General features: G+C 46.2%; 1 protein-coding gene across 8 annotated transcripts in view; it reads right to left on the bottom strand.

Moving 5' to 3' along the window:
• The window catches only part of LOC106569240 (calcium/calmodulin-dependent protein kinase type II subunit beta), a 79,731-nt gene that overhangs the window by 42,819 nt on the left and 22,863 nt on the right, over window positions 1-14,049 (bottom strand). For all 8 annotated transcript variants that reach the window (XM_045692830.1, XM_045692839.1, XM_045692843.1 and 5 more), the window contains exons 3-11: window positions 12,970-13,029; window positions 12,787-12,841; window positions 11,625-11,690; window positions 10,777-10,849; window positions 6,182-6,284; window positions 1,639-1,722; window positions 1,414-1,508; window positions 1,154-1,276; window positions 937-1,020 (exon numbers count right to left, since the gene is read on the bottom strand). In XM_045692830.1, the coding sequence (XP_045548786.1) occupies window positions 937-1,020; window positions 1,154-1,276; window positions 1,414-1,508; window positions 1,639-1,722; window positions 6,182-6,284; window positions 10,777-10,849; window positions 11,625-11,690; window positions 12,787-12,841; window positions 12,970-13,029 (743 nt within the window). The remainder of the gene's footprint in view (window positions 1-936; window positions 1,021-1,153; window positions 1,277-1,413; window positions 1,509-1,638; window positions 1,723-6,181; window positions 6,285-10,776; window positions 10,850-11,624; window positions 11,691-12,786; window positions 12,842-12,969; window positions 13,030-14,049) is intronic.

The raw sequence follows: 14,049 nt of genomic DNA, 5'->3' as shown, positions 1-14,049 counted from the left end.
CTGTTTGCACTTCACAAAATAGATGGCATCATGAGGTAGGAAAATGATGTGGATATATTGAAGCAACATCTCAAGACGTTAGTCAGGAAGTTAAAGCTTGGTCGCAAATGGGTCTTCCAAATGCACAATGACCCCAAGCATACTTCCAAGTTGTGGAAAAACAGACAAAAAGGACAACAAAGTCAAGGTATTGGAGTGGCCATAACAAATCCTTGACCTCGATCCTATAGAAGATTTGTGGGCAGAACTGAAAAAGCATGTGCGAGCAAGTAGGCCTACAAACCTGACTCAGTTACACCAGCTTTGTCAGGGGGAATGGGCCAAAATTCACCCAACTTATTGTGGGAAGCTTGTGGAAGGCTACCTGAAACATTTGACCCAAGTTAAACAATTTAAAGGAAATGCTACCAAATACTAATTGAGTGTATGTAAACTTCTGACCCACTGGGAATGTGATGAAATAAATAAAAGCTGAAATAAATAATTCTCTCTACTATTATTCTGACATTTTACATTCTTAAAATAAAGTGGTGATCCTAACTGGCCTAAGATGGAATTTTTACTAGGATTAAATGTCAGGAATTGTGAAAAACTGAGTTTAAATGTATTTGGCTATGGTGTATGTCAACTTCCGACTTCAACTGTATATAATATGACATTTGAAATGTCTTTATTATTTTGGAACTTCTGTGAGTGTAATGTTTACTGTTAATTTGTATTGTTTATTTCACTTTTGTATATTATCTACTTCACTTGCTTTGGCAATGTTAACATATGTTTCCTATACCAATAAAGCGCCTTGAATTGAATTGAATTGAATTGGGGGGGGGAGAGACAGAGGGAAGGGTGAGTGGTAGGTTGCTAGTGTGAGAAAGCTCAGAGATTACTCCAGTATTCCTTGTGATTATGAAATGATTAAGAGAGAACAGAGCAGACCTTGAGTTTCCTCCTGGCGTTGAACTTCTTCAGACACTCCACTGTCTCCTGTCTGTGCATCATGGATGCCACAGTGGAGCGTTGCTGGAAAGAGAGAAAGAGAGAGACAATGTCAAACAGGGAAACCGAGAGGAAAATTGTGTGTGTGTGTGTGTGTGTGTGTGTGTGTGTGTGTGTGTGTGTGTGTGTGTGTGTGTGTGTGTGTGTGTGTACTTACGGAGACCCATGGGTGTTTGAGGGCCTCCTGGGCAGTGATCCTCTTGGCAGGGTTAATGGTCAACATCTGATTAATCAGGTTCTTGGCTTCTGGAGTCACTGAGTCCCATTCTGGAGACGGAAACTAAACACACACACACACACACACACACACACACACTCCCTTTGTCAAACAAATGTGCGAGTGTGTGTGTGTGTGTGTGTGTGTGTGTGTGTGTGTGTGTGTGTGTGTGTGTGTGTGTGTGTGGGTGTGTTACTCACGTCATAAGCTCCTGCTTTAATTTGCTGATAGAGTTTGTGTTGGTCCTCATCCCAAAATGGAGGATACCCCACTAGCAGGATGTACAGGATCACACCTACACAAACACACACACGTGTTAAGTGGTGAGAGAAGCGGAGGAGATACTGATGAGAGAGAGAGAGATGGAGAAAGGGATGAGACAGATATATATATAATATAGTGTTACTGTAGTGCTCTATACTCACCACAAGCCCAGATGTCTACAGGTTTACCATAAGCCTCCTTCCTCAGTACCTCTGGAGATAGGTAGCCTGGGGTACCTGCAAAACCTATGTATATATACACACAGACACTCGTTAAGCTGTATGACTTTAGTCTTATGCCGAGGATGATGTATAACATGATGATGGATGTAGTCCAACACAGAAGACAAAACAATGTGTAGAAACTGATTCCACTGTAGGTCTACTATTTTGTTGAAAACTGTAAATATAATCAACAATGTCATTTTAACTAAAATAAATCTATGAAACTGAAATGGAAAGCTGAACTGGGGAGTCCTGCTGTACAAATTGTTGTTTTTAACAGGTTATTGGCTATTTATGTGTAAGCTAAATAGATTTTTTTACATGATTTGTTTTATTTATTTATTTACATTTGCAATGTAAATTATGTAATCTAACTGACTATGATGCAATAAATAAAGTATTCTAATTGGATAGATTCTATTTGATCTAATATGACTTATGACATAACAAACGAGGGGGTTCCAGGGGTTCCAACACCTGACATTTTGATATCTTAAGCAACCATCAATCAACAGCTAAAACGTCAACTTTTCAAGATGTTTTTCCCAGCATCATCAGCAGCTGGACTTATATCATCATCATCAGCAGCTGGACTTATATCATCAGCAGCTGGATTTATATCATCATCAGCAGCAGCTGGACTTATATCATCAGCAGCTGGATTTAATATAACCATCATCAGCAGCAGGATTTACATCATCATCAGCAGGATTTACATCAGCAGCAGCAGGATTTACATCAGCAGCAGCAGGATTTACATAATCAGCAGCAGGATTTACATAATCAGCAGCAGGATTTACATCAGCAGCAGCAGGATTGACATCATCAGCAGTAGGATTTACATCAGCAGCAGCAGGATTTACATCAGCAGCAGCAGGATTTACATCATCAGCAGTAGCAGGATTTACATCATCAGCAGTAGCAGGATTTACATCATCAGCAGCAGGATTTACATCATCAGCAGTAGGATTTACATCATCATCAGAAGTAGGATTTATATCATCATCAGCAGTAGCAGGATTTACATCATCAGCAGTAGCAGGATTTACATCATCAGCAGTAGGATTTATATCATCATCAGCAGTAGGATTTACATCAGCAGTAGCAGGATTTACATCATCAGCAGCAGTAGGATTTATATCATCATCAGCAGTAGGATTTACATCAGCAGTAGCAGGATTTACATCAGCAGTAGCAGGATTTACATCATCAGCAGTAGGATTTACATCATCAGCAGTAGCAGGATTTACATCATCAGCAGTAGCAGGATTTACATCATCAGCAGCAGGATTTACATCATCAGCAGTAGGATTTACATCATCATCAGCAGTAGGATTTATATCATCATCAGCAGTAGCAGGATTTACATCATCAGCAGTAGCAGGATTTACATCATCAGCAGTAGGATTTATATCATCATCAGCAGTAGGATTTACATCAGCAGTAGCAGGATTTACATCATCAGCAGCAGGATTTACATCATCAGCAGTAGGATTTACATCATCATCAGCAGTAGGATTTACATCATCAGCAGCAGGATTTACATCAGCAGCAGCAGGATTTATATAATCATCAGCAGGATTTACATCATCATCAGCAGGATTTACATCAGCAGCAGCAGGATTTGCATCAGCAGCAGCAGGATTTACATAATCAGCAGCAGGATTTACATAATCAGCAGCAGGATTTACATCAGCAGCAGCAGGATTGACATCATCAGCAGTAGGATTTACATCAGCAGCAGCAGGATTTACATCAGCAGCAGCAGGATTTACATCATCAGCAGCAGGATTTACATCATCAGCAGTAGCAGGATTTACATCATCAGCAGCAGCAGGATTTACATCAGCAGCAGCAGGATTTACATCATCAGCAGTAGCAGGATTTACATCATCAGCAGCAGCAGGATTTACATCATCAGCAGTAGGATTTATATCATCATCAGCAGTAGGATTTACATCAGCAGTAGCAGGATTTACATCATCAGCAGTAGGATTTACATCATCATCAGCAGTAGGATTTACATCATCAGCAGCAGTAGGATTTATATCATCATCAGCAGTAGGATTTACATCATCATCAGCAGTAGGATTTACATCATCATCAGCAGTAGGATTTATATCATCATCAGCAGTAGGATTTACATCAGCAGTAGCAGGATTTACATCATCAGCAGTAGGATTTACATCATCATCAGCAGTAGGATTTACATCATCAGCAGCAGTAGGATTTATATCATCATCAGCAGTAGGATTTACATCATCATCAGCAGTAGGATTTATATCATCAGCAGTAGGATTTACATCATCATCAGCAGTAGGATTTATATCATCATCAGCAGTAGGATTTATATCATCAGCAGCAGTAGGATTTATATCATCATCAGCAGGATTTACATCATCAGCAGCAGGATTTACATCATCAGCAGCAGGATTTACATCATCAGCAGTAGCAGGATTTACATCATCAGCAGTAGGATTTACATCAGCAGCAGCAGGATTTACATCATCAGCAGCAGGATTTACATCAGCAGCAGGATTTGCATCATCAGCAGCAGGATTTACATCATCAGAAGCAGGATTTACATCATCATCAGCAGTAGGATTTATATCATCAGCAGCAGGATTTGCATCAGCAGCAGCAGGATTTACATCATCAGAAGCAGGATTTACATCATCATCAGCAGTAGGATTTATATCATCAGCAGTAGGATTTACATCATCATCAGCAGGATTTACATCATCAGCAGGATTTATATCATCATCAGCAGGATTTACATCATCAGCAGTAGGATTTATATCATCAGCAGCAGGATTTACATCATCAGCAGGATTTACATCATCAGCAGTAGGATTTACATCATCATCAGCAGGATTTACATCATCATCAGCAGGATTTATATCATCAGCAGTAGGATTTACATCATCATCAGCAGGATTTACATCATCATCAGCAGGATTTACATCATCATCAGCAGCAGGATTTACATCATCATCAGCACGATTTACATCATCAGCAGCAGCAGGATTTACATCATCAGCAGCAGCAGGATTTACATCATCAGAAGCAGGATTTACATAATCAGAAGCAGGATTTATATCATCAGCAGTAGGATTTACATCATCAGCAGCAGGATTTACATCATCATCAGCAGGATTTACATCAGCAGCAGCAGGATTTACATCATCATCAGCAGGATTTATATCATCAGCAGTAGGATTTACATCATCAGCAGTAGGATTTACATCATCAGCAGCAGGATTTGCCAGCAAACCAACGTGGACAGCATAAGAATGTATGCTTCGTCATACATGGCTCCCAGCATGCCCAGAAACCCCAGGGCCTCCCTCTACCTTGGTGATCTTTACCCTGAGGTGACTGACGCGTTTTGTTTTACAACTTCAGTCCTATTAGGGATATACTCCAGGTTGTTTTGGGACAAAATCACCTGCCGATCCTCTCAGGTGAACTACGTTAACCCAGCTGGACACGATGAACTTTGAAGACCAACATGGAGCCTGTGGTCTCAGCGTGACCTCATCTCTGAGGAAGAGCGGGGTAGGGAACACATTTGTCAAGAACCTGGACAAGATCATCTGCAACAAAAGTGTGTACGACACCTTCTCTGCCTTCGGAGACATTGTCTCCAGCAACTGGTTTGTGATGAGAATGGTCAATCTAAAGGCTATGCCTTCGCCCAATATGACACCAAGTGTGTGTATGTGTGTATGTGTGTGGGTGTGTGTATGTGTGTGGGTGTGTGGGCGTGTATGTGTGTGTATGTGTGTGGGTGTGTGGGTGCGTATGTGTGTGGGTGTGTGGGTGCGTATGTGTGTGGGTGTGTGGGTGCGTGGTGTGTGGGTGTGTGGGTGCGTGCGTGAGTGTGTGGGTGTGTGGGTGTGTATGTGTGTGGGTGTGTGGGTGCGTGAGTGTGTGGGTGTGTGAGTGTGTGGGTGTGTATGTGTGTGGGTGTGTGGGTGTGTATGTGTGTGGGTGTGTGGGTGTGTATGTGTGTATGTGTGGGTGTGTATGTGTGTGGGTGTGTGTATGTGGGTGTGTGGGTGTGTATGTGGGTGTGTATGTGTGTGGGTGTGTATGTGTGTGGGTGTGTGGGTGTGTATGTGTGTGGGGGTGTGGGTGTGTATGTGTGGGTGTGTATGTGTGTGGGTGTGTATGTGTGTGGGTGTGTATGTGTGTGGGTGTGTGGGTGTGTATGTGTGGGTGTGTATGTGTGTGGGTGTGTGGGTGTGTATGTGTGTGGGTGTGTGGGTGTGTATGTGTGTGGGTGTGTGGGTGTGTATGTGTGTGGGTGTGTATGTGTGTATGTGTGTGGGTGTGTATGTGTGGGTGTGTATGTGTGTGGGTGTGTATGTGTGTGGGTGTGTATGTGTGTGGGTGTGTATGTGTGTGGGTGTGTATGTGTGTGGGTGTGTATGTGTGTGGGTGTGTATGTGTGTGGGTGCGTGAGGGTGTGACGTACCGAACCATGCCTGTTGGTCTCCCTGTACCTCGATGGCCAATCCAAAGTCAGCCAGCTTCACTGCAGCATTCTTACACTTACTGGCCAGCAGGAGGTTCTCTGGCTACACAGGGGACAGATGGGACAAGAAGTCAAACACACACACATCACTTCTCATGGGGTGCTGGGCCTAAAATCATGTAGTAGTAACACACTTGCACTTACACCCACACCCACACACACAGATGGTCCAATCATTAACAGTAATTTATTTTATGTATTTATTTATTTATTAGGAACCAATCTGTCTGTAACAGCTGTGGCACTACTACTGTGGTTAGCCAGTGCTAACAGTGTCTCACACACACACACAAACACACACACACACACACACACAGACAAGAATCTACCGAAGCAGCATGTGCTGATTATTGAGAGTGATTAATTTGGACATGCAGGGCAGAGGAGGGAAAGAGGAGGGGAATGTTTGCACGCACGTGTGTGTTTTAGTGTCACTGAAGGGAACAAGAGGCAGGGTAGTATTGTATTATTATGTACATGGGTTTGCGCGAGACATAGCGTTTTCCTTGATGGCCAAAAAGCTACATTTTAGTCTCATCTGACCGGAGTACCTTCTTCCATATGTTTGGGGAGTCTCCCACATGCCTTCTGGCAAACACCAAATGCGTTTGCTTATTTTTTTCTTTAATGCACTGGCTTTTTTCTGGCCACTTTTCTGTAAAGCCCAGCTCTGTGGAGTGCACGGCTTAAAGTGGTCCTATGGATAGATACTCCAATCTCCGCTGTGTCTTTGGTCTCTTTGTTGCATCTCTAATCAATGCCCTCCTTGCCTGGTCTGTGAGTTTTGGTGGTCGGCCCTATCTTGGCAGGTTTGTTGTGGTGCCATATTCTTTCCATTTTTTAATAATGGATTTAATGGTGCTCCGTGGGATGTTCAAAGTTTCTGATATTTTTTTATAACCCAACCCTGATCTGTACTTCTCCACAACTTTGTCCCTGACCTGTATGGAGAGCTCCTTGGTCTTCATGGTGTCGCTTGCTTAGTGGTGTTGCAGACTCTGGGGCCTTTCAGAACAGGTGTATATATACTGAGATCATGTGACAGATCATGTGACACTTAGATTTCACACAGGTGGACTTTATTTAACTAATTATGTGTCTTCTGAAGGTAATTGGTTGCACCAGATCTTATTTAGGGGCTTCATAGCGAAGGGGGTGAATACATATGCATGCACCACTTTTCCGTTTTTAATTTTTTGGAATTTTTTGAAACAAGTAATTTTTTTCATTTCACTTCACCAATTTGGACTATTTTGTGTATGTCCATTACATGAAATCCAAATGAAAATCAATTTAAATTACAGGTTGTAATGCAACAAAATAGGAAAAATCCCAAGGGGGATGAATACTTTTGAAAGGCACTGTACAACCCCTGTGTTATCTACAGCCAATCATTGTGTTATCTACAGCCCCTGTGTTATCTACAGCCCCTGTGTTATCTAACAGCCCCTGTGTTATCTAACAGCCCCTGTGTTATCTAACAGCCCCTGTGTTATCTACAGCCCCTGTGTTATCTACAGCCCCTGTGTTATCTAACAGCCCCTGTGTTATCTGCAGCCCCTGTGTTATCTACAGCCCCTGTGTTATCTAACAGCCCCTGTGTTATCTAACAGCCCCTGTGTTATCTACAGCCCCTTTGTTATCTACAGCCCCTGTGTTATCTAACAGCCCCTGTGTTATCTACAGCCCCTGTGTTATCTACAGCCCCTGTGTTATCTAACAGCCCCTGTGTTATCTGCAGCCCCTGTGTTATCTACAGCCCCTGTGTTATCTAACAGCCCCTGTGTTATCTAACAGCCCCTGTGTTATCTACAGCCCCTTTGTTATCTACAGCCCCTGTGTTATCTAACAGCCCCTGTGTTATCTACAGCCCCTGTGTTATCTACAGCCCCTGTGTTATCTAACAGACCCTGTGTTATCTAACAGCCCCTGTGTTATCTACAGCCCCTGTGTTATCTAACAGCCCCTGTGTTATCTACAGCCCCTGTGTTATCTACAGCCCCTGTGTTATCTAACAGCCCCTGTGTTATCTAACAGCCCCTGTGTTATCTACAGCCCCTGTGTTATCTAACAGCCCCTGTGTTATCTAACAGCCCCTGTGGTATCTAACAGCCCCTGTGTTATCTACAGCCCCTGTGTTATCTAACAGCCCCTTTGTTATCTACAGCCCCTGTGTTATTGTTACGTCCTGACCAGTAGAGGGTGTAGTTGGGTCAGGACGTGGCAGAAGGGAGTGTGTGTTTTTTATTGTTTCATTGATTTTGGCCGTGTGACTTCCAATCAAGCACAGCTGTAGAGGGTTGTGGTTGATTGGGAGTCACACATAAGTTGCCTACGTTTCCTTTGTGTTTCGTGGGTAATTGTGCTTGTCACTGTTGTTGCACCTGACAGGACTGTGTTGGCTGTCAGTTTTTGTTGTTTTTGTAAATGCATAGTGTTCGTGACATTAAATATGACGAACCCTAACTCCGCCGCATTGTGGTCCACTTCTTCCATAGACAGCCGTTACAGAATTACCCACCAAACCCGGACCAAGCGGCGGAAGAGGAAGGAGCAGCAGGAGTATAGCGTTATGGACCAATGGACTTGGGAACAAATCCTGGACGGAGAGGGACCATGGACTCAGGCTGGGGATTATCGCCTCCCGCAGTGGGAGATTGAAGTGGCGAGAGCGGAGAGGCGCTATTATGAGGAGAGAGAGCGCAACGAGCGCGAGAGGCAGCCCCAATAATTTTTTTTGGGGGGGCACACGGGACAGTCGGTGGAGCTGAGGTCGGAACCAGAGCCAGTCGGGATGACATTGGAGACCAGTCCTCCAGTGGGTCTCCCTATCTTGGTCAAGCCCGTGCCTCCTCCACGGACCAGTCCTCCAGTGGGTCTCCCTATCCTGGTCAAGCCCGTGTCTCCTCCGCAGACCAGTCCTCCAGTGGGTCTCTCCACCCTGGTCTCTCCTGTGCCACCTCCTCAAACCAGGCCTCCAGCGGGTCTTCCCAGACTGGTGAGTCCAGGGCCTGCGCCCAGAGCCAGGGCTCCGTTATGTCTCCCCAGCCTGGTGAATCCTGAGCCGGAACTGCCAGAGTGGCCAGACTGCCCGGAACTGCCACAGTCACCAGAGCTGCCCGCCAGTCAACTGTCACCAGAGCTGCCCGCCAGTCAACTGTCACCAGAGCTGCCCGCCAGTCAACAGTCGTCAGAGCTGCCCGCCAGTCAACAGTCGTCAGAGCTGCCCGCCAGTCAACAGTCGTCAGAGCTGCCCGCCAGTCAACAGTCGTCAGAGCTGCCCGCCGTAACAGTCTCCGCAGTCAACAGTCGTCAGAGCTGCCGAACCGGTCGCCAGCGTAGCTGGCCGCCAGTCAACAGTCGTCAGAGCTGCCTGCCAGTCAACAGTCGTCAGAGCTGCCCGCCAGTCAACAGTCGTCAGACTGCCCTGAACTGCCGGAGTGGCCAGACTGCCCTGAACTGCCCGAGTGGCCAGACTGCCCTGAACTGCCCGAGTGGCCAGACTGCCCTGAACTGCCCGAGTGGCCAGACTGCCCTGAACTGCCCGAGTGGCCAGACTGCCCTGAACTGCCCGAGTGGCCAGACTGCCCTGAACTGCCCGAGTGGCCAGACTGCCCTGAACTGCCCGAGTGGCCAGACTGCCCTGAACTGCCCGAGTGGCCAGACTGCCCTGAACTGCCCGAGTGGCCAGACTGCCCTGAACTGCCCGAGTGGCCAGACTGCCCTGAACTGCCCGAGTGGCCAGACTGCCCGGAGCTGCCAGAGGTGCCCGCCTGCCAGGATCTGCCAGGGTGCCCTGCCTGCCCAGCCCGAGTGGCCCTCCTGCCCTCCGGCCCAGCCCGAGTGGCCCTCCTGCCCACCCGTGCCCTCCTGCCCAGGGCCCTCCGTGGCCCTCCTGCCCAGCCCGAGGGGCCCTCCTGCTCTCCGGCCCAGCCCGAGGGGCCCTCCTGCCCTCCGGCCCAGCCCGAGGGGCCCTCCTGTCCTTCCATAGACAGCCGTTACAGTTATCTACAACCCCTGTGTTTACAGCCCCTGTGTTATTTGCAACCCCTGTGTTTACAGCCCCTGTGTTATCTACAACCCTGTGTTTACAGCCCCTGTGTTAGGTATACTGCAGTATTCCCAGTGTGTGTGTGTGTGTGTGTGTGTGATGTGAGTTATTGATGAATGTTTAAAATAAAAACCACAGTTTGAGTCACCGTTCTGCTGGTAACTTAATAAACATCCACTAGGGAAATCAATCATTTCACAGACACATGCCGTTTTTTCATCTGATGACAGTTCTGCAGACCTCATCTAGAAGACTTCCCTCTAAAAGTTACTGCTCATAACGTTTCAACACTTTTGACACACACTCACACACACACACGCACGCAAACACTCACACACATCACACACATACACACACACACACACACACACACACACACACACACTGTGTTAATCCCAGTGGGACTGTTGAATAATAATGTCATTACAGACAGCAGATCGATCTCAGAGGGAACAGGTGGAGAGCACACACACGATTAACTCACCTTGAGATCTCTGTGTACCACGCCCGACTGGTGACAGTGTAACACAGCCTCCAGGATCTGCTGGATGCAGTGACTGTATGACAACACCAGGGGGAGTGGGTTAGTCTGTCAGTGTACTGCATCTGCATTATGTGTGGTGTATTGCAGTGCTCTTAAAATGTGCTAGACAAATTACCTCTTGAGGGCAATGAAGTATTCTGTCCTATTCTATTTCGGTCCCAAAAGTGCAAAAGTCAAGCTAAATCAAGCGCCCCTCAACTTTCAAGTATTGTGTGTGAACACCTTGTGAACACCTGTCAGAGAGATGATGAAGAGGAAATGCACTGTTCTAAGAGTCAAGCAGCGTAGGAATGAACTGCAGCTGCTGTCTGTCTGTCTGTCTGTCTGTTTCTCTTTCAGACTTTCATTTCTTATTTTTTTAGCATAGGTTGCCATGAGCAACACACTACCAGTCTAGGAGAGACAGAGAGACGGACAGAGGACACATGGAAAGTAGGAAAAAATCAGAACAGACACACAGGGTAGAGCAATGCAGGGTAGGCCTCTCTCTCTCTCTCTCTCTCTCTCTCTCTCTCTCTCTCTCTCTCTCCCCCACACACACAACACCTCCACAGTCAAATTCCTGAGGGGCAAGGCTGTGTCGGTCTGTGTGTGCGTCTGTGAGTGTCTGTGTGTGTGCAAGCTGAGGAGAAGTGCTCAGTGCAATGAAGATATATTCTACAAGGTAAACTGAGAGTAACATTGAACAGGAGAGAGAGAGAGCATGTGATAGAGAATGGATGGATGGATGGATGGATGGATGGATGGATGGATGGATAAAGAGGGTGTACTGCGTAAAAGGTGTTTACCTGGCATCTGCTTCACTGTAGTACTCTCTGGCCACGATGTCCTCAAACAGCTCTCCACCTGTCACTCTACAACACACAGACACTAGTTAACACACAGACTAGCTAACACACAGACACTAGTTAACACACAGACACTAGTTAACACACAGACACTAGTTAACACACAGACACTAGTTAACACACAGACTAGCTAACACACAGACACTAGTTAACACACAGACACTAGTTAACACTAGACTAGCTAACACACAGACACTAGTTAACACACAGACTCACACAACCACACACACATACAAACACACAAATGCACATACGAACACACATATACACACACACAGCGGAGGGGGATGTCCTTGTTAGGGGAAACCCCGGCTCTGCAGGAATCTCTCTGGCTTGGTTGCCATGGAGACAGGTTCCACTGCAGGGGAGTTTGTGTGTGTGTGTGTGTGCATGTATGTGTGTGTGTGTGTGTGTGCGTATGTGCAAGGCTAAAGATGGAACTGAGCATGTGCAAAGAGGAGGATGGTTATGTAATAGGGAAAAATCTCCTTGGAAACGGGGAGAGGAGAGAAAAAGAGGAGAGGGGGAGGAAGAGGAGAGGGGGCGGATGAGAGGGGGAGGATGAGAGAAGGAGGAAGAGGAGAGGATGAGAGAAGGAGGAAGAGGAGAGGGGGAGGTTGAGAGAAGGAGGAAGAGGAGAGGGGGAGGATGAGAGAAGGAGGAAGAGGAGAGGATGAGAGAAGAAGAAGAAGGAGGAAGAGGAGAGGGGGAGGATGAGAGAAGGAGGAAGAGGAGAGGGGGAAGATGAGAGAAGAAGAAGAAGGAGGAAGAGGAGAGGGGGAGGATGAGAGAAGGAGGAAGAGGAGAGGGGGAGGATGAGAGAAGGAGGAAGAGGAGAGGGGGAAGATGAGAGAAGAGGAAGGAGGAAGAGGAGAGGGGGAGGATGAGAGAAGGAGGAAGAGGAGAGGGGGAGGATGAGAGAAGGAGGAAGAGGAGAGGGGGAGGATGAGAGAAGAGGGCAATAAGAAGCAAGGTGAGAAGAAAAGGCAGGAAAATGGGATGGAAGTAGAAGAGGAAGGTTAGAAGAAGAAGGGAGGGATAAAAGATATCGAGGGAGGAGAGGAGAGAGGGATGAGAGAGGGAGGAGAGCGCTGCCACTCACAAGTCAAACAGAAGGTAGTGGAAGCCCTCCTCTGATATGCTGTCATGGAGACGAACTAGAGAGAGAGAAAGAGAGACAGACAGACAGACATTGATGGGTTGAGAACATCAGCAGAAAACATATTCTCATATTCTTCCTGTGCTGCAGCCCCAGCAGCAGAGTGAGAGAGTTACAGGTACTGACCGATATTGGAGTGTTTGAGCAATCTGCAGATCCTGGCTTCCCTCTCCAGCTTCTGGTGATCTGAGGAGAGAATAAGAAGATATAATCTTGATACAATGATATCATAATATGGTACAATATGATATATCATATCATTACCACAAAGGAGGAAATCAGAGGTTTACTATAAGTGTATTCAACAGGAGGCGAGCAATATTTTAGAATATGAAGTCCCCATCAATATACGCATGTGCACACAGACACACTTGCCCCCACACACAGTGTGTTGTATATACAGTAGATACCCTGAGGGTTTCAACTGCCCCATATTAACTCCCCTTACTATAGCTTCAGATGGAGGGATAAAGGGAGAGGGGGAGGAGGAGAACAGAGGAGGGGAGAGATAAAGAATAGATATGTGGTAGTGGAGAACGGTTCTGAGGGCACATACTTAGTGTGTTATGAATTCTGTAATGAATATATTGTAATGTTTTTGAAATTGTATAACTGCCATAATTTTTCCGGACCCCAGGAAGCGTAGCTGCTGCCTTGGCAGGAAGTAATGGGGATCCATAATAAACTCCAGGAAGAGTAGCTGCTGCCTTGGCAGGAAGTAATGGGGATCCATAATAATCCCCAGGAAGAGTAGCTGCTGCCTTGGCAGGAAGTAATGGGGATCCATAATAAACTCCAGGAAGAGTAGCTGCTGCCTTGGCAGGAAGTAATGGGGATCCATAATAAACCCCAGGAAGAGTAGCTGCTGCCTTGGCAGGAAGTAATGGGGATCCATAATAAACTCCAGGAAGAGTAGCTGCTGCCTTGGCAGGAAGTAATGGGGATCCATAATAAACTCCAGGAAGAGTAACTGCTGCCTTGGCAGGAAGTAATGGGGATCCATAATAAACCCCAGGAAGAGTAGCTGCTGCCTTGGCAGGAAGTAATGGGGATCCATAATAAATACAAATAGAGAGAAAGAGAGATATTGAAGTTGAAATAAAGAGGAATCAATATTGGCGCACACAACCTATTTTATCCCGTAGGAAAGTGTATGTAAATAATCCATACATATCCCAGATGTTAGGTCCTGTCAGAGGTCAGCTC

Source organism: Salmo salar, chromosome ssa01 (assembly GCF_905237065.1).
Source record: "Salmo salar chromosome ssa01, Ssal_v3.1, whole genome shotgun sequence".
NCBI lineage: Eukaryota > Metazoa > Chordata > Actinopteri > Salmoniformes > Salmonidae > Salmo > Salmo salar.
The sequence above is the reverse complement of the archived record's forward strand: the minus strand, read 5'-3'. Positions and strand labels throughout refer to the sequence as shown.